At 45.5% G+C, this 23,467-nt stretch overlaps 1 protein-coding gene across 1 annotated transcript in view; it reads right to left on the bottom strand.

The window, feature by feature from the left end:
- Positions 1-352: 352 nt before the first annotated feature.
- Positions 353-23,467, bottom strand: part of Gna12 (G protein subunit alpha 12) — a 99,071-nt gene continuing 75,956 nt past the window's right edge. The window contains exons 3-4 of the mRNA XM_026415235.2: positions 4,488-4,538; positions 353-3,326 (exon numbers count right to left, since the gene is read on the bottom strand). Coding sequence (XP_026271020.1) covers positions 2,757-3,326; positions 4,488-4,538 — 621 coding nt within the window. The 3' untranslated portion in view covers positions 353-2,756. The remainder of the gene's footprint in view (positions 3,327-4,487; positions 4,539-23,467) is intronic.

Raw genomic sequence — 23,467 nt, forward strand, 5'->3', positions numbered from 1 at the left:
CACTGGTGCGTGACAGATTGGTCCTCATCCACTGACCCTAACCAGTGCCTCTAACCTAGAGCATAACTAATAAGGTGTTCAGGGACTTTCAAGTTAGTCACAGCTAATCAGATTGTTTCAACATTGTTTTGATGTTGGAATTAAAATACTCTGACAAATTTGTCTTTTGTCAAAGAAGTAGGAAAATCACAAGAATAAAAATTCTAGACATCTCTATAAATTACAGAGCTATGGCTCAAAATCTTTGAAACAATTTCTCTACAAATGAAAGAGTTAAAATATATATTTAAAAACCGACATGTGCTCTTTTGTGTAAACAGCAGAATTATGAGGAAGACGTCTTATTTTGAGGAAGTTTATTGTTACATTTTTTGCAATAATAGATGAGGCACGAATACCTCCTGCTTCTTCGACATTGCAATTAAAAAAGACAACAGTCAAGGGTAACAGTGAAATTAAAATAAAAAAATACAAAAGCTTAAGGTTTTGGAGACAAAAAGAACTACAATCTATGTGTAGAAAAATTGTAAATGATTTCAGTTTGGCCTTGCAAACAGTTATCTCCTTCTCCAATGACAACACTTCACAGAGTTCAGAGTAGGGATGTCCTTAAAGGCGTCCTAATCCACCCCCATTAGAAAGAGAAGGCCGTCCAGGCTCAGCTGGCGGGGGCCGTGACCAAGGTGCCTGGCCAGAGGCTGAGCTGCATGAGGACCCTGGCCTCTGGCTACCCATGGCTTTCTGTTCAGTGAAGCAAAGTTGCCCGTGCTATCACTCACATGTTTCCAGGTTTGAAAGTGACAGGCACACATACTGACTGCTGGAAGGGAAGAGCTCTTGCTGCCCAGGCTGGCTAAGGCGATGCCACTGGTTACCCTAGCCACGGCGGCAGAAGCCTCCAGAGCCAGGAAGAGCACCCCAACATTGTGGAGAATGGCTTGCTCCCCTCCTGGCTCTTAATCCTAATAGACGTGGGGCACACAGAGAACTGAGAAGGTAAAGAAAGCTCTCTGTGCCATGGACCAGGCCCTTCTTCACTGTGCCCAACTGAAGATGTGACCTGAGTCCATCCTGATGAGCCCTACCAAGGCTACTCATCTCCTTTAAATAAGGCCATCTGCACTATGTGACACTGAGGTCACATCCTTTCAGCTTGAAGAGTTATAGGAAGCAGCACAAAAAAAGCAACTATTTCTTTTCAGCTAAAGAAAAGAGCCCAAACCCAGCAGACTCTGACACAGACTGTTGAGCACCACAAGGGAGAGTCTCATGTGGTATCATAATTGAAATGTGGCGATAACAGGACATTTAAGCAGGCCTTCCCTCCCTTTCTGGTTTAGCATCTGCCAGAAGACTCATATTATCTGGTTGCTGAAATGAGCCAAGCGTGAGAGGCAAAAGGGACACCACGGTCAGGAGCAGCGTGGTGTCAGGACAGGGCTCTCAGCTATGTTAGTAAACCCCAGCAACGCTGGTGCCACTTTCACCTTTGTTTTAAGTGCCAAGAAAAGCTGTCCACCCCACCCCGACTAATGCTCAGAGGGGCAGTTTGGAGTACAGGGCATTCTGAACACAGTGAGTCACCGGGAGGCACCTTAGATGTACCAGCCCGTCAACATGGCAGTCTTCTGCCTTTCTGCTGGGCGAGTGTGCACTCTGAGCACTCGCTGCTCCGTGTGCACAGTCATAGGAGCTAGAGGCCCGGCAGGAATGAGGCGGAAAGAAGCCACTGCCCAAAAATGCTGTCGGACAGGCCATCTGCAGGGTCTGTGGGCTTTAGCGGGGCCAGCTGACAGAACTCCCCGAGCAGCTGCAGCAGGATCAAAGGCTATGGCTGCAGCTCGTATCTTTGCCAGCTTCCAGAAGGAGAAGAAGATCCCCACTATTTCCCAAAGAAGGAAACTCACATGCTGGCAAATGTTGGGTCAGAAGACGACCTGCAAGTAAGATGGAAAAGCCATCTTCAAGGCCACTTGGTTTATGTGTCTTTGTGCCATTAAGTGGGGAAGAAGGGTAAGGAGCAAAAAGCACCACTGTGAGCATGTGGATGGAGTGACAGCCATGGCCCAGGGCTGCCCCCACTCCACACTGCTGCTGGGGCATTAAGGCAGGTCCATGGCTCTCAATCTCGTCCTCCATGGAAGGGAGTGGGGACCCTGACACAGATCCTCTGCTCAACCTAATATACCTGGACTGGGGGCTCTTAGGACATTGGCACAAGTTTTAAACGCAGTGTGTTCACTTGGGAGGTGGCACTCAGACCCTGCGCCAGAGATGGAGGGCCAGCAGGCACTGTGCCCAGCGGCACTGGCATGCATCTCTACAAGCTACCACGAGGCGAAGCTTTTGGTTAGTCTCAGTGAAGACTCAGAGGTTAGAGAGAAAAGCCATGTGCAAGGCCAGCTGGTTTTTGTGTTTTAGTCATTAAAGAGAGAATGTGTGCGCACACACCATCCTCGATTAAATTGTGTCAGGAAAGGAATGCAGTTCCTGTAAAAAGAAGGCTGTGTTATTAGGTACTGCAGATTAACACCAAAGTGAGCACTGGGATTTTCAGTAGTTTCACTAGTCCCCAAATCAGTAGCTAACATGGAGTTCCCACGTCCTCTTGCCTAGAGCTCGTGGCTGGGCTGGAGCCCAGCGTTCTTGAGCCAGGTATCTGACGGCGTGGATCTGAGAAGCCCTGCAGGACCACACAGGCCACAAGTGCCAACAGCCACACAGGCTGCCTCAGAAAGGCTCGAGGGGGCTTCCTCTCACTGCAGCATGATGTCCTTCAGGTTCTCCTGCAGGATCGTGTCTTTCACAGCATGGAACACGAAGCGGATGTTCTCGGTGTCTATGGCAGTGGTGAAGTGGTGGAACAGAGGCTTGCTGCGGTTCCGTCTCTTTCTGTCAAAACACTGGACCAGGTAGCGCTGGACGTCCTCCAGTCGGTGAGGGTCACCCTTGAAATCTGGGAAGTGCTTCTTGATGCTGACTGTCTTCACCTTCTCCACCAGGAGGTCCATCTTATTGAGGAAAAGAATTATGGAGACATTGAAGAAGAGCTTGTTGTTGACGATGGTCTCAAAGATGTTCATGGACTCTACCAGCCGGTTGGTGCGCCTGTCCTCCATGAGGACCTGGTCGTATTCGCTAGAGGACACCATGAACAGGATTGATGTGATCCCGTCAAAGCACTGGAACCACTTTTGGCGCTGGGACCGCTGGCCACCCACATCCACCATCTTAAAAGGGATTTTTTTAATAACGAAGTCATGTTCCACAATTCCCTTGGTGGCCTTCCTGGCCAGCAAGATGTCTTGCTTACTAGGGAAGTAGTTCTGCAAAATACAGGATGAGGGAGACATTTAGGAGAAAATAACAACAAAAACACAGCAAAGGGAAAAGGAGAGAAAGTTACGTGGACTTTGTAAGAAGTTTAGCCAAATAACAGAAGCAAGTTTCATTTATAGAGTTATGAACTTACTGTGAAATAAGGTGAAAGAATCAAATGCCTCATTTCAGAATGAATGGGGTCTCATCAGTCTGAGGAGGAATGATCAGAACTCCTACTGCCAGGCCCCGGGGGAAAAATCTCATCCAGTTTCTTCTCGAGAGGAAACTATCTTTTTTTTCCCCCTGTATCATAGATATCTTTTATATTTTTAAATTCCAAAGTATAAAAGTTCTAAAACCTTACTATGAATTAATTTAATTTAGGTTTTACAATAGCATTTATGAAATGAAATCCGATGTATATGTGATGTGTTCTTCTTGAAAACCTTTGTTTTGGGGGATGGGATGGAATCCAGGCTGTGCACGTGCTAAGCCTGTGCTGTCCCACTGAACCACACCCAGCCCTTGGAAGTCTTCGGCACCACAGACAATGTGGCTACTTAAACCACTGTGGTCCTGCACTGTGACAAGCCCTTCAGTGACTTGGGCACACTGCCACCCACACAGCTAGCCCAGGACTGGGCAGAAAGTGAACAGGCCTGGACCTGGAGGCTAACTACAGTTCACAGGGGATGGAGGCATCATTAACCACACGGGGGATGGGACAGAGAAGTCCAGACCAAGACCCTACAGGATGAATGATCAGTTAGTTCAGCCAGTAAATCAAAAGGGGGAAAAAAAAAGATGGGAGAAGAAACCTATAGATTAAAAGAAATTTAATCACATCAACTGATTGGGATGGTGGATAATATTAGGATGTTGATTCAAACTATAAAAAAAAAAAACACACCAAGAAAACCTTAAGGAGATGACTGAGAAAATCTCAGGGCTGACTGGAGACTGGCCGACAGGGATCCTTGCTAATTTTTCGGGAGTACAATGGTATCGTGATGATTTTTAGAGTCTTTCTATATAGGACAGGTCTACGCTAGAGCATGACATTACGTGCTGTCACAGGACCCAGGCAGGATGAGCGGGCCCATCAGCATAGCCAGGGTCCTTGTTGCTTGCTTTGGGCTGCAGAATCCTGCGGGGTGGTCACTCACCAGCTGGCCAATCCGGTCCAGGTTATCCAGGAAGTACTTCACTGATTCACCCTGTCACAGAGAAAAACATTCGCGGCTCAGTCTTAATGGAGGAACCCCAACTGGCAAATTAAAGGACTAAACAGGCAACAGCAGGGACACTTCACTGTGCAGACAGGAAAGCAAAGTAAAAAAGACAAAGAGTATCCATGTGATTTTTAAAATTAAAAACACAATTAAAATTAAAACCACAGAATTTCTACAACAATGCGGTTTCTGCAGCTCTAGCCCCAAGATACGAACTCTGTTTTGAATGCTCCTGCTCCAGGCCACACTGCCAGAGGGGGACAGGAGCTTAGTTCTGTCTGCAGTTCTGTCTCTGACAAACTTGGCCCAAGGGACCCAGACATTGTTTCTAAAGACAGTAAACCCTGAACAGAAGGGGCAGTCTTTCCAGTTCCATATGATTTCACACACTTTTATGACTTGGTGCAGAACAAGGAGCACCTTTAGGTTGGGTTTCCGAGGTGGACTGATACGTCCTATGGACTGGGCCAGGTCCCATGGCTGGAGGCACACTTGAGGACACTCCACTTTCTGTTTCAGAATGTGCTTAGTGTCTAGGACAGTGGCACTCACAAGGCACAAGGGGGCTCAGGGACATTCCAGTGCTGGCTTTAGCTCCAGTGGAGCTATTGGAGGAAGGAGTAAGTGAACAGGCAAGCAAAGGCCTCTCTTAGAAGGTGGAAATGAGTGCTCCCAGGTACAAAGATCTCACCAGAACCTCACTCTGAAAGCTGGGTAGCAGTGAGGCAGGCCTGGGCTTCACACACTGTCCCTTGCGGGGTTTGTGTAAGAGCTGCTCTGTTCAGGTCACTGTGCACCTTCCCACAAAGTGTACAAGAGGCAAGGTCACCCACACACTCAGCCAGTGGACACTCTAGATTCCCAAGGAGGAAAGATCACTGGAAAGGCACCAGATTACAGCTTGTGACTTCATAAGAAAAAGGGGGAGGACCGATGGGAGCCACCAGCTCTCAAGTTAGTTTCTTACGCTCCTCTGTCTCGGATGGCCCAAAGGCAGAAGAGTGACTTCCTTTACTGAAGAGTCAGCCTTCTGCTCCAGAATGTGAGGATGACTCAAGAGAATGTTTTGTTTAAAGGGGTGGGAAGGCCCCTTTCCGGCATTACAGCACTGATGATAAGCCGTAAAGGCAATTTTCCTCCTTGCTGGTTCGGGAACACAGGCTGCTCCAAAGTGGGAAGAGCCACCCCCGTGCCTCCTGGGGTGCCCAGGGCTCTACGCAGGGTGGCTCCCGCCCCCACTTCCCCTCCCACAGCAGACCCTTGCATGAGAGGAAGCCATCATCCAACAGAGTGAGGCAGCACAGCCCTTCTGCTGGCTGCTCTGGTCCTTGGCTTTGTTTGCAATCTGCCTCCCCCATGCTCGGACAGGAAACAGCTGGGCAGTGAGAAAGCTCTGCAGGGACCACAGTGCACCTGATTAGGACATCCCGCTTCCCTGAAATGCCCTTCTCTTCTCCTTCCTACCTCTCACCAGAATCTTGGAGGTGTAGAGACCCTGTACCTCACAGGCCCTCTGCCACTGCTGGCCACAATGGTGCCCACCATGCTCTCCAGGCAGGTTCAACAGGGACAGCACCTCAGAGCCAGGGCTGCTCCTGCCTGGTTCCACTGGGGAAAAAGGAAGCACTGGGCATAGGAGGGCAGATGAGCTCTCTTTGCAGGGGGGTGGCAAGTTAGGCATAAAAAGTCACAGCAGCTAGGCATGGTGGTGCACGCCTGAGATCCCAGTGACTCAGGAGGCTGAGGGAAGAGGACTGATTAGGAGTTTGAGGCCAGTCTTAGCAGTTTAGTGATACCCTGAGCAACTTAGGAGACCCTGTCTCAAAATAAAAATAAAAAGGACTGGGATGTAGCTTAGTGGTAAAGATCCCCTGGGTTCAATCTCTAGTACCTAAATAAATAAATAAATAAATCATAGCAACGCAAACCACAGCCCCTACCATTCTGGCCACCAAGAGATAGGAAGACCCGGATGCAAGTGTTTTACCCAAATGGAAGTGCCCAGACACACAACCAGAGATGAGGTAAAATATAAAGATTTAGACGTAAGGACATTCTCCCCCAGTTTAAATTTAATTTAAATATTCCTTTTGAATTTGAAATCAAGTTCATCTAACTCCTGTAAAATGTATCAGATGCCAAGATAAAAAAGATCTTTCTCTACCAGGATGGCTTCTCCCCATCTCATGGCTGGGTCTCTTTGTACTAATTTGTGATCCTTGTCCATTCTGCACACGTGGAGACCTCTTATCCTCCTAGGAAGAACAGGCACAGGAGGGAGGGGTCAAATTCAGTTTCAGGCCAGGTTGCCTCGTCGGGATGAGAAGGCTGTTAGAACTGCGTTGTCGACCACCCTGCTCTCCAGCAAGGGGCTGGAGGAGAGGAGGCAAGGAAGGGAGCACCAATCAACCTTGCTGAAACCAGAACTTTGGTGACTGGCATCCACGCTCTGTGATGCTGTGCTGGGGCAGATCTAATTGCTTCCAGGGCAGTCATTTGCAAGAGACTTCTTAGTTCCCACAGCATCAGCTCATTAACACGCAGGTTTAAAATCCCAAGATGGTCTCAACACACAGAATGTTTCTTTGGAGAACTTGCGTGTGACAGCCATGGAGATGTTAACATGAAATTGGCAGACAGAAAGTGCACACGGGCATGCCGAACAGGACTGCTCCACTCAGGACAGCGGCTGAATTCATGGCCTCGCAAACCGGAGGAAGGCCCAGACTGTTTTTTTCACTCATTTGAAAATCTAAGTCACTTAAGGTGAGTAAGAACGAGGATTCATGGATTAAAACAAGAGGAAACAGTTTATCAGGTTGGGATCCTAGGCCCTGGGGCCCATGCTTGCTGGGGGCCTGCCCTCCTGAGTCAGCCCTCTCAGTGAGGCCTTCCCCTCCCAGCACTGAGACCACTGGGTGGAGAAGTGGGTGGCTGTTTCAGGAAGCACAGCAGGTATATTTGGGGTTATGCACCTATGATAGGCACAGATAGGCGAATGGAATGAAGCTGGCTGCATCCTTCATAAGATCACCTCGGGAATAACCTGCCACCTACCCTGCAGTGGGCACATGCCCAGGCCTGCCTTACTGCAGTCTGTGGCCCCTGCTTTGATGTTGCTGCACCAGAGAAGCTGCCGTCCATGCCATCTGCTGGCCTCACACAACTCCCTGGGGCTGCAGGACTAAGAGAAAAGAACCTCGGGCCTTTCTTTGAACACAGGCCAAGAGGGCCCTCAAAGTCAACACACTAGAGCTGACTTTGGTTCCCCCAAAGTGTGGATGGTCTACAAGGTGGTGGTAAAGTGGCTACAGAAAGCACACACCAGCTTCTAGCCTGGGGCCATAGGTTTTGAAGTCTGAATCCTATCTACACATGTGAGTCCTCTTACTGTTACTGACTTAGTAAGCACAACTCTAAATTCTCAAGTGGGGCAGCCTGCCAAGGTGAGCCAGGATCTTCTACTGGAAGAAAAAAACCAAAAAATCCCCCCAAAACCTAAAGGACAAAATCAACTTTTCAAAACTGAAGCCAAACTGAAATGAATTAGCTAAGAACCCTCAGGTTGGAAGTTCTCCTCACGCTTTGGCCAGCACAGGGGCAAGTGTGGAGGAAGCTGCCTGGCTGGGCTTTGGCTCTTTTGAGCTTGAGGGGCCCCGTGTCTGTGCTGTGAACCCCCCAGGTCCCACTTAAGTCCTCGACCCTCCATCCACAAGCAGCTGTCCACAGCAACTATGGGATCCCCGGGAGAAGGGCCCACAGGGCCTCACAGAGCTGTACCTCTCCACACCTGGGAACCAGGGTCTGCCAGTCAGTTTCCTATTAAAATTCCAATGATATGCTTCATAGAACTAGAAAAAGCAATCATGAAAATCATTCGGAAAAACAGACCCAGAATAGCCAAAGCAATCCTAAGCAAGAAAAGTGAAGCAGGAGGCATCACAATACCAGACCTTAAACTATGTTACAGAATAATAGTAACAAAAACAGCATGTTATTGGCACCAAAATAGACATGTAGACCAATGGTACAGAATAGAAGACACAGAGACCAACCCACATAAATACAGTTATCTCATACTAGACAAGGGTGCCAAAAATCTATATTGGTAGCCATTTCAACAAATGGTGCCGAGAAAACTGGAAATCCATATGTAGCAAAATGAAATTAAAACCTCTATCTCTCACCATGCACAAAACTCAACTCAAAAAAGACCAAGGACCCAGAAATTAGACCAGAGACCTTATGCCTAATAGAAGAAAATATAGGCCCAAATCTTTATCATGTCAGATTAGGCCCCGACTTCCTTAACAAGACTCCTAAAGTGCAAGAATTAAAATCAAGAATCAATAAATGGGATGGATTCAAACTAAAAAGCTACTTCTCAGGCAAAGAAACAATCACTGAGGTGAAGAGAGCCTACATGATGGGAGCAAATTTTTACCACATGCACCTCAGAGAGAGCACTAATCTCCAGGATATATAAAGAACTCAAAACACTTAATACCAAAAAAACCAAACAACCCAACCAATAAATGGGCTAAAGAAATGAACAGACACTTTGCAGAAGAAGATATACAAGTGATTAACAAATATATGAAAGTGTTCAACATCTTTAGTAATTAGAGAAATGCAAATCAAAACTACTCTAAGATTCCATCTCACCCCAATCAGAATGGCAGTTATCAAGAATACAAGCAATATTAAGTGTTGGAGAGGATGTGGGGGAAAAGGTACACTCAAAGATTGCTGGTGGGACTGCATATTGGAAAGCAGTGTGGAGATTCCTCAGAAAACTGGGAGTGGAACCACCATTTGACCCAGCTATCCCATTCCCCAGTCCATACTCAAAGGACTTAACATCAGCACACTTAGTGACACAGCCAGGCCAATGTTTATAGCAGCTGAATTCACAATAGCTAAACTGTGGAACCAACCCAGATGCCCATCAATAGACAAATGGATAAAGAAACTGTGGTATATATACACAATGGAATATTACTCAGCATTAAAAGAGAATATAATTATGGCATTTGCAGGTAAATGGATGGAGTTGGAGAATATTATGCTAAGCGAAGAAGCCAGTCCCCAAAAACTAAAAGCCAAATGTTTTCTTTGATTAGTGGATGCTGATCTATGATGTGGGGGAGGAGTGCATGGGAAGAATGGAGAAAATTTGTATTGGGCAAAGGGGAGGGTGTGAAGAGGTTATGGGGGTAGGAAAGATGGTGGAATGAGATGGATATCATTACCCTAGGTACATGTATGATTGCATAAATGGTGCATCTCTACATCATGTACAACCAAAGAATGGAAATATTGCACTCCATTTGTGTACAATGAATAGAATACATTCTGCTGTCATGTATAACTGAGTAGAACAAATAAAAAATAAATAAAAAGAGCAAGTCATGAGCTGCTTTAGGCTGACAGACCCTATATCCACGAGGATTTGGACAAACTATTGTTTTAAACTTAGCTTGCCATGAGCGATGGTACATGCCTATAATCCCAGTGGCTCCCTGGTAGCCCCCCGCCCCCGCAATAAAACCCTCAGTTTACCTAAAGTGGCATGCCAGGAAACAGAAAATCTGAATAGAACTATATTTATTCTAAAAAAATGAATTTGTTATAAAAGAAATCTTCCCCAACTCCAGGCCTCGATGGTTTCCATCAAATACTGAGAGAAGAAAAAACACCAATCTTCTGCAAACTTTTTCAGAAAAATCAAAGCAGAAGGGATAATCCCAGCTTCTTTTACGAGGCCAGCACAATCCTGACACCAAAACTGACAAGAATGTTACTGAAAAAGAAAGTATAATCCAATATCCCTCTTGAACATAGACACAATCAATATCCCTAACAACACCTTAGCTAATCAATCCCAACAATACACAGGAAGTATAATACATCAATAAAATAGAAAACAAACACCATTTTAACAAAATAAGAAAGAACATATAAACATTTTAATAGCTGCAGTAGAAAGTACTTGAAAACTTTGACGTAAGCTGGGCACAGTTGCACATGCCTGTAATCCCAGTGATTTGGGAAACTGAGGCAGGAGGATTACAAATTTGAAGCCAGCCTCAGAAATATAGTGAGGGCCTAAACAATTTAGCAAGATCCTGTCTCAAAATAAAAAAATAAAAAGGGCTGGGCAGGTACCTCAGTTAAAGTGCCCCTGGGTTAAATCCCCAGTATCAAACCAAACCAAACCAAAAACCTTTGACCTACATACATGGTTAAAAATTCACACCAAGCCACATAAAGGACGCTTCTTAGTCTGACGAAGGGCGTCTATGAAACACCTACAGATAACATCTTAATTAATGGTGAACTTCTGAATTCTTTTACCATAACATTTGGTAGAAGGCAAGGGTGCTCACTTTTATAGCTTCCAGTCATTACTGTATGGGCAGGTTTACCGGCACATACAATGGAGACAGTAGGCAGACGACACACAAAACAAGGAAAAGACGTGGGGACAAGGAGCAAGAAATGAAACTGAGTTTGTACATCACGGAACTGTGAGTACGAAATCCCAAGGAAGGAACCTATAAAATAGCTAACAATAGAACCATAAACGAGTTTAGCGTGTTTACAAGATAAATGGCCAGTATACAAAAATCAAGTGCATTTTCATATACTAGCAGTAAACAACTGGAATACAAAATTTAAAAAAAGCTATTTCAGTTAGGTGTGGGGACACATGCTGACATTATCAGTGACTTGGGAGGTTGAGGCAGGAGAATCATAAGTTTGAGGCCAGACTGGGAAACTCTCTCAAAATAAAAAATAAAAAGGGTTGGGGAGATATGTAGCTTAGTGGTAAAGCACCCCTGGGTTCAACCCCCCAGTACCAAAAACATCCCCCCAATTCTATTTACAATAGCACTAAGAAACAAAGTATTCAAATGAGAATAAATTTTCTTATTTGCTGTATGTTTTGTATTTTAAAATGGTTACATCTTAGAAACACTTAGTACAATATCAAAAGGAGGAATCTTACTGGATGAAGGGTGCATTTTATGCACTTTATCACCTGTGTGAGCTCCTGAGACACCACTGCAATCAAGGTGAGCTATCCCCTACCACAAGGGGCTCCCTCGAGCTAGAATTTACAGGCACACGCCACCCCCCCCCCCCCACCTCCACTCTCCCTGCCACTGCTAACCTGATTTCCATCTCTTGTATATGGTCTGTCCCCTGCCTTACCATTTTGCCTTTTTCTAGACTGTACTTTAAATGCAAATATACAGCTTTCCCAAACTGGCTTTTTCTCAACTCAGCGTAATGCCCTTGAGGTCCGCCCAAGCTGTCAACAGTTTGTTCCCTTCTGTTGCTGAGTAGGGATCCACCGTTAGGACGTGGCTAGAGACATCATAAGTAAAGCTGCTCTTGATATTCAGAGGATTTGTGGAATACGAGTTCTCATTTCTCTAGCATAAATGTCTAAGAGTGTGACTGCTGGGTCATAAGTGTATGTTTAGTTTTTAAACAAAACCACCCAACTATTTCGCAGAATGGCTGTGCATTTTACACCTCCACCAGTAATACATGGGGCATTCGGCTGATCAGCATCCCCACCAGCACCCCCACCAGCACTTGATATTTCACAAATTTTTATTTTATCTGTTCTAAAATGTGTGTAGTAATATTTTGAAAAGGCCTAAGTTTACATTTCCCTTAATTTGCAAAAGCCAGTAATGCTGAGTGTCTTTATTTATTTGCCATCTGTGCATTGTCTTTGGTAAAACTCCTCATACCTTATTTTGTACTTGGACTCTAGTGCTCCTGTGTACTACTTCAGTACATTTCTCGGAGTTCTTAAAAGATTCTAGACACGAGTCCTTTGTCAGATATGTGGTTGCAAATATCTTCTCTCAGTCTATGGATCATCTTTTTCAATCTTGATTTCTTTCTTTAATGGGTGACACTTTAGATGTTGTGTCTGAGAACTCACCAAGGTCTAGGTCCCAGGGAGTTTCCACTACATTATCTTCTCAAAGTTTTAGTATTTTACATTTAGATCTATGATTCAGTTTCAGCCAATTTTTGTATAGGGTGAGATTTAAGACAGGGCTTAGCTTTTTGGCCTGAAGATATCAGACTGCTTAAGCATGGTTTGTTCAGAGGCCTGCTTCCTTCACAGTTTGCTTTGTCCTTGTCAGAGATCAGCTGGACATGTGGAGGAGCTGCATGAGCTGCTCCACCCACCTGGGAGTTGTCCTTCACCAACACCACATCTCCAGTGCTATAGCCATACAAGACCTGAAGTCAAGGGCGGGCTCCTCCTGCTGGTTCCCTCCCTCCCTTCCCTATTCCAGTGCTTTCCCAGATACATATTTGAATCATCACATCTACAGCTACAAAAAATTTTGCTGAGATTTTGGTGGGAATTGTGTTAAATGTGCCCATCATGTCTATAGAAATGATGTCTTTACAATGTTGATTTTTTCCATTCCGTGAATGCAACATGTTTCCCCATTTGCTTGGATCTTCTTGGATTTCTTTTATTGTTTTTAACCTTGCAAGTCCTACACATTTTGTTAAATTTACACCAAAGTATTTCATTTTTACATGACTGTTAATGGTGTGACATTTAAAATTTCTTTCCATGTGTTCATTACCAGTATATAGAAATAAATTTTACTTTTGGGTATTGGTTGCATATTCTCTGCAACCTTCCTAAACTGACACTAATCTACTACCTTCTTGCTGGACTCCCTGGGATTTTCCAAGCCATCTGCACCAGGAACAGTTTCATTTCTCCTTTACTGTAGATTTCCAATAAGGCCCAGGCCTTACTGCATTAACTAAAACAGGATGTGTTTCTTTTTTTCTTTTCTTTTTTTTTTTTTAAGAGAGAGTGAGAGAGGAGAGAGTGTGAGAGAATTTTTAATATTTTATTTTTTAGTTCTCGGCGGACACAACATCTTTGTTGGTATGTGGTGCTGAGGATCGAACCCGGGCCGCACGCATGCCAGGCGAGCGCGCTACCGCTTGAGCCACATCCCAAGCCCGGATGTGTTTCTTTTTAAATGTGACAAACCTCTTCACAGAAACTATCTGACTATTTGTGTAAAAAACTTAAAACCTAAAAATTGGAGAGAGATGTCATGTTCATGAACTGAAAGAATCAATATTGTTAAGCCATCAACCCCCAAAATTGATCTACTGACTCAGGACAAACCCAAGCAAAAATTCCAGCAGGAAGTCTTTTAATAGACATGGATAAGCTTGTGTTAAAACATATCTTTTTAGGACAACACAGAAGAACTCAAACAATTCTATAAAAGAATAGAGTTTTTATAATGCCTGATTTTAAGACTTAATATAAAGTAATGCTAAGAGATTTTGGTACTGGTGGAAGAAAAGCTACATAAATCAACTGAAGAGAAATGCGCGTCCACAAAGTAGCCCAAATATCTATGAACAATATGATTTTTGAAAAGTTGTCAGAGTAATTCAACGTGAAAGGGAAGTGATATGAGAAACCCAGAAGATCTTTATGGACAAAATGACAAACACACACACACACACACAAAACAACGTCCCCAACCACTTCAGACACAAAACAGATGCAAAATGGACCCCAGATCTAAATGTACTAACCAAAACTCTTGATTGTAAATAGAGAAAATCCTTGTGATTTTCAGTTAGGAAAAAAATTCTGTGCTGCAAAAGTTCTCAGATGATCCTCAGTGATACATGTCCTGGTACTGTTTCATCCTCCAGAGTGTGGGAGGAGCCTGTGAACAAAAATCACCTTGACATTGTGCAGTCCTTGAAGGGGTCCTGGGACCCTAGAGCACACACAGAGACCACTGTTGTAGGGAGATGGGCACAGGTGGACCAGACTGCCCTGCAGCAGGATCACCATGGTCCAAAGCAGAAGTGACCACTATCTACCTCCAAATGTGACAGATGAACTGCAGTCCTGTACAACAGAACTGCAAAGAGCCAATGAGGAGATCATGACCACTTGTCCCAGTTTGTGGAGTCTCAAAATGCCACGGAACAAAGAAATGAGTCGGAATAAAAATTTCAAGTGATTATTTACATTCTTTATTAACTTTATTTACAGTTAAAAAACAGACAAAGCTAAACACACTAGTTATAAGAATGAAAACACATACAGTGCTTCCTCTGTGGCAGATGCTACTGCAAGTGTCTTCTGTTACTAACTCTGCTGGTCCTCACAACACCTGAGGCAGGTGTCAGCCCATCTTGCAGAGGAGAGGAGACACAGTGGTCATCTGGCTCCTTAGATGACAATTTAGGGATAGACAGATGGCAAAAATACAGGAAAAGGAAAGAAGTAACTACCCCAGTCTCAGAATAGTGGTTCTGCTGGGTGGAGGTAATGGGTAGAGGGGTATATAAGTTCCTGTAGAAGTTCTAAATCTGAGTGGTGGGCACTGACGTGTTTGGTGGTTTTTTTTTGGGGGGGGTACTGGGGATTGAACTCAGGGCACCCACCCACTGAGCCACATCCCTAGCCTCTTTTTTTTTTTATTGATTTTTAAAAAATAATGACATGGGGCTGGGGTTGTGGCTCAGTGGTAGAGTGCTTGCCTAGCACGTGTAAGGTACTGGGTTTGATCCTCAGCACCACATAAAAATGAAATAAAGATATTGTGTCCACCTACAACTAAAAAATAAATATTAAAAACAAAGAAAGTAGGGAATGTCAATGAGCAGTGTGTGATGATTGAATAAATATATTAAAAAATGAAAATAAATGACAGTGGAATGCATTACAATTCATATTACACATATAGAGCACAATTCCCAGCCTCTTTTTTGTATTTTTATTTAGAGACAGGGTTTGAGTTGCTTAGTGCTCCGATGTTGCTGAGGCTGGCTTTGAACTTGTGATCTTCCTGCCTCAGCCTCCTCAGCCTCCCCAGCCTCAGGATTACAGGCGTGCGCCACTGTACCCAACCTTGGTTTGTATTTTAATCTGTGCATGTTTCAAACCCTCTTTTATAGTCATATAGGATATGAGGAACACTTATATATTGTAATTAAAAAAAAGAGAGAGAGAGGTGGGGAGGAAAAAAATAACCCCAAACAAATTCAGAGTGAAGGCTATTAAAAACAAGTCCTTTAGGCCAGGCAACTCCTTCCAAGCAGCTTTTCAGAAGTGTGTGCAGATCTCATTAAACACAGTCCTTCCGCCTCTTCTCAAAGCCCCTTGATCAGCGAGCTCCTTTTATAAAGCCTTGCTCCTGGCTTTCTGCCACTCTCTCCACCAAGCACACTGCCCAGGCCAGAAGCAACTAGTAGCTTTGTCATATGACTGGGAACACATCAAAATGACTTATTTTTTAAAAATAGAAAACCACCTGGTATCTCAAGGTCGAGGAATTAAGAGTTGACAAAATCAAAGACCTCTATGTGCACCACGTAAACTGGGCACACAAGTGACCACGGCAAGTCACTAGTTGAACAGAGGACTGCTCTTTCCTATTGCTCGTGTCTCCACCTTGGGCAAGGGGAGAACTCGGAGAGATGACTAAAGAGCCAGAAAATCACCAGCGGTTCAAGACTTCCAAGTAGGAGAAAGGTCATTTTCTACCAAAACAAATTGCTTGGGCTCACTTCTAAGCAGCCTGCCTCTCAGCATCCGCACACCGTCTGTTTGTGCCAGCCCCGAGGCCAGGCCAGGCCAGGCCAGGCCAGTGTCTCATCAGCACAGCAGCCCCAGCAGCCCCACCAGAAGCAACCTGTCCTGAGCACGGGAAGCACCTGGGGCTAAGCCCCCCCGCCCCAAGCCAGCGTCAGCACTGGGTTTCCTCACTGCTGGGCACAGTGTATTCTTTAGTCCAGAGACACCAGGAATGACGGCACAGTGTCGGATCTGTGCGGTGTCCAGTGGCCCTGCGGAGCAGCCCGTGCAGGCTCACACACACTCCGGGAGCCATGACAAACCTGCTGCTGTCCTTTTAAGCCTTCCCAGCCCCCTCCCTGAAATCCGTCTGCACTTCCTTCTACAGGCAGCTTATCCAGAGAGCTAAGTTTAGCTACTACCATTTCTAATCTTTCCTCCAGGGACCTGGCTGAGTTCTGCCTCCCAGAGGCACCAGCCCCTGGTTCACTCTCGGCTGCAGCTGCAGGTCCTCCCAGCAGCCCAGCTTCCTTGGGCGGGCGGGCGCGCTTCCAGCTGACCTCCCTCACCCTGCATCCATCCTGCCTGGAACCAGTCTTCACACCTTTTGGGAGAGCTTGTTTAGACCCCAGGCAACCCAGCTCTGCTACTTCCGTGCTGTGGATGGCAGGTCACCTCTCCAGGCCTGTTTTCCCTTCTGTCAGGTCAGAATGACACCCCTGTTCACAGAACTATCTTCAGGCTGAGGGTGCAGGGTGACCCGGGGCAGGCACTGGAATGGCAGCCCCGCCATTTGACTGAAGCCACTGCTTGGGCTCCCAATTCCAGGATGGCAGACTTGATGACAGGATCTGGGACATTACAAGAGGAAAGTAAAGTAAGAGAAAGATCCAGGAAACTTTTATTTTTTAAATTTTTATTAACCTAATGTTACTCAGGTCAACTGGAAAGAGAACACAGGCATATCGTCCTTCATGCCTACCGGAGCTGGCACTGTCCTCTGGAAGCACCGTTTTCTATCTGATTTCTAAGGACAGAAACAATTCCCATTTTACAGAGGATCCTGCTTCCAAAACCAGCCTCCAGCCCCAAATGCAAATTAAATTTCACTTGATTTACAACTTGCAGCTCTTGGGTCTGCTTTCACCATATGCTTGGATTTGCTAAAAAACAACAAAATGAAATGCTGCAATGAATAGTTGCCAGAACGGGCTGCTGGAAAGTGAGAAGCCTGTGCACTGCCCTCACAGAAGAGAGTGTGGCTGGGAGGTGGAGGCTGAAGCCCCGGGAGCACCAGGCCTGCCTGGAAAAGAGAAGGTGGAGAAGGCGCTAAACCAGGACGTTTGTGCTTTGAAGGTAATTAAGGACAAGTAGCTCTTCAGATCACTCCAAGACCACGTTTTCCCACCTGTCAGGTCAACAAAATGCCAGGACCTGAGAAAACAACCTGCACGGATGCCCACTCCTCTCCACCTGCCTCTCTCCAGCCCCTCCACAAACACGTGAAAATAAGACACCAAAACACCAACTGGAGACACCAAATGGCTGTGGCTCCAAGGGTGGGGAGGCAAACAGGATTCTCTTTAGGGAGGTTCTGAGGGCTCTGTGCCAAGCCCTGCTCACAACAGACCTTGGTTCATGAAAGATGGCAGAGGGTAACAGACAGCTCAGCTCAATGGCAAAGTCCAATATTGGCTGCAAGGTGCCAGGCACTGGGCGTTTGCATCCTGGACATATTTTCTTTCTTTAAATCCAGATGGAGCACAAGGATTCTTATTTTCCTAGTTGAAGAAACCAAAGCTTTAGAAGTTAATTTGGCCAAGGTCAAAGTGCCTCTGGAGTCCGAGCTCTCAGCCGCTGGGGCACCGGGCTGCAGGGATGAGCAGAGGCTGTCAGCTACCAAAGACCGCACGCCAGGCTTTCGACTCAGAGGCCAAGTGCAACTGAATTTCCTAAACATTAGACTACAAAATCCAAACAAGGACAGCCCTCCCCCTCCCAATGGGACCTGAATGCCACACAGTGAGAGGGAGCACAAGCTGCAAGGTGTTGAGAGGAATAGGCATGTGGAAGGGACCCCCCAGCAGTGGAGGTGCGCCAAAGGGAAAGGGTCACAGTGCCCTTTGGCTGGAGACTGACCAGGCCTTGTCCTCCCCCACCACAGGCCCAACAAAAGGAAAAGAAAAGCGTTCAAAGCGGCTTCAGTCTGCCAAACACTGAGTCATCCGCAGTGCGGGGCGGAGGGCTCTCTGGAGCAAGAACAGGCAAGCTCTGCCCATGGAGCCACTTGTGCTGTGGCCACAGGGAGGTGAGGCCAAAGCAGGGATGCCTGACTCCAATGTGGGCGCCAGCTGGGGCCTCCGCCCCTCATAAAACACCCTGAGCTGTCCCCCCTGGCCGACAGGCCACAGGGCACAGGAGCACAGACTCGGTGCGCCAGCTCTCCACCCGCGCTCTGAGCCTGGCTGCGAGAAGACAGGGGCCAAAAGTTCCTTCTTCGTTGCTGACCAGATTTGGCAGCAGCCCTGGGAAGTCCCCTTCCTCACAGAGCCATCTCTTCAATTTTTTGCTGACAAGAGGTTAGCAGGATTTCATCGGAGATCTGCCCCAGTACACACACTCAGGAATGGAAGTTCATGGGGAATTTGTGTCCCCACACCTGAAGGAGGAATGGCACAAGCACTGAAGGGGATGCCCAGGCTCAGCACAGGTCGCCCTGTGAGAACTCGTCCTCTGCCTGACTAATGGGGGAGGGGGGTCAAAGCCTCCTCTGTACAGCTGCCTGGGTGCCCTCAACCCTGCCACCAAGCCACTCCAGGACACAGCTCTATGTGCATGCACCCATGTACCAAGAATTGTTTCAACTTGAAAGAGCCCCAGAATCAAAGCTAGCTAGAAGATAAAGAATTATTTCAAGGTCTAAAATACCTTGATAGAGCTGCAATGACAATATTTATTTTTCCCAATGACAGACACCAAGAAGATTCTGGATGTAGGCACCCCTGGTACCTGTGTGGGTTGCTTATTGTGCCATCATATTCAAAATTTGGCATTTTCACTAACTACTCTGAATTAACCTGAAATAAATCACATTGGTAATCTCCAATCTTTAAAAAAATTGCCTTAGAAGGCAAATTAGACTGAACAAAATGATCTTTATCGAAGTCCTGGTGTGTCACCAAAGGAGATGACTTCAGTATAGAACAACCTGGCCAAGTTGTCTGGCATGTCTAGACAGTGCACAGGTCCAGGCAGAAAAGCAAAGTTTGAATGAAATTTCTTACGTGAAACCAATTTGCCAAATGATTTTGTGCTCAAACCTCAATCAGTAACCAAGCTTCATTTCCTTCCTTCCCTGCATTAGAAAATGAGATGAGAAATAAATATCCAGCCAGCTTTCCTCCCATGAGAACCGTGCCAGACACGCAAGAACTCAGGCTCCTGTAAGTGAAGTGCCACCTGGAGCCAGTCTTCATGGGACAGCCGTGGAGCCCAACCAGCCATGCCTTGGCACCTCCCAGAGCAGTGCCCAGCAAAATGTCAACCACCAGCTTCAGCAGGAGCTTCTTGGACAGAGGGGACATTTGAAAGGTATCAATAAATCGCTTCTCAAAGCAACATGTTTTCCACCTTCTCAGAGAATTTTGCTTGATATTTCTAAAAAAACTCTAAATCTCAGTAAATAGGAGTAAATTGTAGGATTTCACAAAACTTTGCTTCTTAAAGCTGTTATTAGCTGGTATGGGAAGATATGAGGTTCTCTTCTAAAAGAGAACATTCATTGATAAGTGAAGAATAGATTAAAACAACAACAGCACACCCCATTTTGTTTTATCTATTCACCGACTGTGGGTGAGCAGTTGGGTCTCCATTTCAGTGGAGTCTGAAATGTACAATCGCTGCAGGGAAGGGGCATTACCAGCACTGTGGTGGCAACTCTGCTCCCTGCTCACTGTCTTCACAGTGTCCCACCCTTTACTTGGAAAGACAAACTCACTCCTCTCCAAAGATCATTAAACCATCATTAAGAGACCCTGGTTCTGGTGCAATGTTAGATAAGAAGGGAAGAATGGGAAGAAAGAAAAAAACATTATTTATTGCAACACTCACCCCCAAAGAGTAAAACTTCAGCTCTCTCATAAGCACAATTAATATATTTATCTTTCATTTTAAAAGGGTGCTGAATAATATCCACGGCAACATCATTTGTAATAGACAAAAAGTAGAAACGATCAACTGCTCATCCCACAATTGGTGAAGAGATAAAACAAACTGTGATTTATCGGAGCCAGGGAATACCTTTCAGCAGTAAAAATGAATGAAATCCTGATACCTGATGATCAGTACAATCCAAGTGACCTGAAACACATTCTGCAAAGGAAAGAAGCCAGTCACAAAGGCTATCTATCATACAATTCCATTTATAGGAAATGTCCAGAAAAATCTACAGAGTGGCTCTCTGGGCTGGGAGCTGGGGTAAGTGCAAATAGGTCTGAGGGACCTCACTGGGATGATGGAAATGTTTTAAAAACAGGTTTATGACTGGGTATATAGCTCAGTGGTTCAGTGCTTGCCTAGCATGTACAAGGCCCTGGGTTCAATCCCCAGAACTGGAAAAAAAAATGGGTTAATGGTGATATCTGAACAATTTGGTACCTATACTTAAAGTTATTGAATTTTGTACTTTAAAAAACTGCATAAAAAGAAAAAAGTTTCTGTAAAACCAAGTTATTTACTTAAGAATGGTCCTGTTTTGCTCACACTGAGAATTAATCATCCCCCATTTAGTAACGCCCAAGTGGCTCAACACTGCTTCAGGTCTAAGATCCATTTCAGAGGCTCAAAGCGTTCGGGCAGGAAAGCTCCCACTGTAAAGTCTGTTACCGGCTGTTTTCATCTTTATTAAACCACAGATATTTAACCAAATAGCAGCAGGAAGTTAAACAGACCCCAAATGTCAATTAAAAGAAAACTGAGTAAGATCCCTAAGTGGAAGTACAGGCTCTGGCATGTCCCCTTCAAAGGTCCTTGCATGCTCCCAGTACAGGGAAGAAGGAGAGGAAGCGCCCAGAGGATGGAGCAGCCCCTCCCGTGCTGAGCCCCTGGAGAGAAAGGTGGGCACAGCGTAGGCTTGGTGCTGTTGGAGTCCAGGATTCCCAAATTGGGTCTGCAGAGGCACATCCTCAAAGAGAGGCCTGGAGAGAAGGAAGTGCACATCTCTCCTAGAGAGGCCCAGAGCTGCAGTGTGGGCCGGTGCCCAGAGGTCTGTTCTGCTTCCATTCGACCCATTTTTCTCAAATTTATTTACCATCTAAATCCTTTTTCATCTAAGACCAAAACTACTCTACTCCTTCTTAAAAGCTAGACAGACAAACAAAAACAAAGAAACAAACAAAAAAACCCCAAACCCTCTTTATAATGTGTTTTATGAAAAAAGAGGGAAATCACTGTCTTTATAATTTACTGAAACACTTTAGTGCCTAACAGGAAGTCCCTAGCTTTCAGATTTGAGTTGAGACAAGGCAAGAGTTAAGAGGGAGACACCAGTCAGAAACAATCCTAACAATCCTATAAAAGAGAGGGGTGGGGGAGAGGGAGGGAGGGTGAGAAGGAGGAAAGGAGGGGGGAGAGGGAGAAGAGGGGGAGAGGGAGGAGAGAGAGAGAGAGAGGGAGGGGAGAGAGAGAGAGAGAGAGAGAGACATCAAACACGTACATGCACAAATGAGGTAGGTGGGAAGCAGACTGCAGTTCTCAGTACTCTTACAAATTTTAGTGTGAAATTATTTCAATCTTTTTTTTAAACAAGAGACATTATACGTTCATAAACATGAGCATAAATATGACCACAAAAAATATTTCAAAAAGGAGTCAGTTAAGAGTCTGCTCCATGAAATGCTTGTACCAGATAAGGAAGCCCAGAATATCCAGTCCTGAAAGTGGTTTTCCCACACCAGATCTCCCTTCCAGTCTCTGCCTTCCCTATCAGAGGCTTGGGTGACAAGCTCCCTGGGCTGGCCAGGCAGGGGTTTTGCTGTGAGATCCCACCTACTGACTTCCGTGGATGATGCGCTCTGATCTGAAAGGTGAAATGGATCCTGTCTGCCCGGCAGAACCCCCAGCTTTCCAATAAAGACATCACAGGAGGATGAGCACGAAGCTCTCCCTTAAGGGAGAACTGCAGGCATCTTCTAGAAGGCTCCCAGGCCCACAGCACTGGTGTCCTCCATCTGGCTTATTACTGACTGAGAAGTGTAACCGAATGCAACCTGGGATTTTTTCTGACCAGGTTACAGTTGAGATTCTGTATGATGCTATTTGTTCAATCACTTCCACCCTCCAAACCATCCCAATAACAATTTATCTTCACAATTATCAAGGTGGAGCTCAGCTTTGACTTCATAATGCAGACTTTTCTCTATTGGTATCTGGGTAGCAGGTCTGGCTTTTTTCCTAACAGATAAACAAATCATTTTCTTAACCATGGGTTAGGGGTCCAGGCCTGCCAGCCAATTGAATCAAAGACAGGGCTGCTCTTGGAGCTGGGGCACCATCCAAGTGTGCTTGAGTTTTTCTTTTGTTTCTGAGCAAGCTCTAATGGTTTCAGCCCCAGCTGAGCACTGGGGCAGCCTTGGGAAGCCACCTCTCCTTCCTCCCAGCATGTGCCAGCGGGTCCTGTGGGGAATGCAGAGATTAATTACAGCTGGACTTGCTCAATCCTCTTAGAGAATGGAATCTTTAGAGACTTAAGGAAGTGTTAATTATTTTAAATGCTTCTGTCCCGGCAGAATGCACAGTGTGGAGGTAGGTGGACTCTATCTTGTAAGGCAGAAAAAGAATCCTCTGGTTGCTCTGTGTCATGAAAAAAATGAAAACCCTTCCTTAAGGAAAAGAAGCAAAATCCCAGAAATATGAATCCCAGGATCCCAAATTACTTCCCCAAACTCTAAGCCTGGATCTTTATAATGTGTTAAAATTTAAGGGGAAAATAACTTCTTGGTTTTGTCAAGCTGATGGCAAAAGTCAATACAATTAGATTTGTCAAATGAATGGGCAGAGAATAGTGGGTGCTCTGTAAACCTGAGACTTCATTTCTGACTCAAATATTCAGTTAAAGGTCAAGAAAGCCAGCAACAAGAAGTAGGGAGCTCTGCATTCTGTTTTCATCATGGCGCTGTCTTTCCTGTGACCCGTTTCACATCTCCACATACATACTTTTTTGCGTGTGTAAAAAACATGTTGACATAAACTTCACCATCTCATCCACTTCTAAGTGTATGTTTCAGTAGTGTCAAGTACA

Source organism: Urocitellus parryii, chromosome 9, assembly GCF_045843805.1.
Source record: "Urocitellus parryii isolate mUroPar1 chromosome 9, mUroPar1.hap1, whole genome shotgun sequence".
NCBI classification, from domain to species: domain Eukaryota; kingdom Metazoa; phylum Chordata; class Mammalia; order Rodentia; family Sciuridae; genus Urocitellus; species Urocitellus parryii.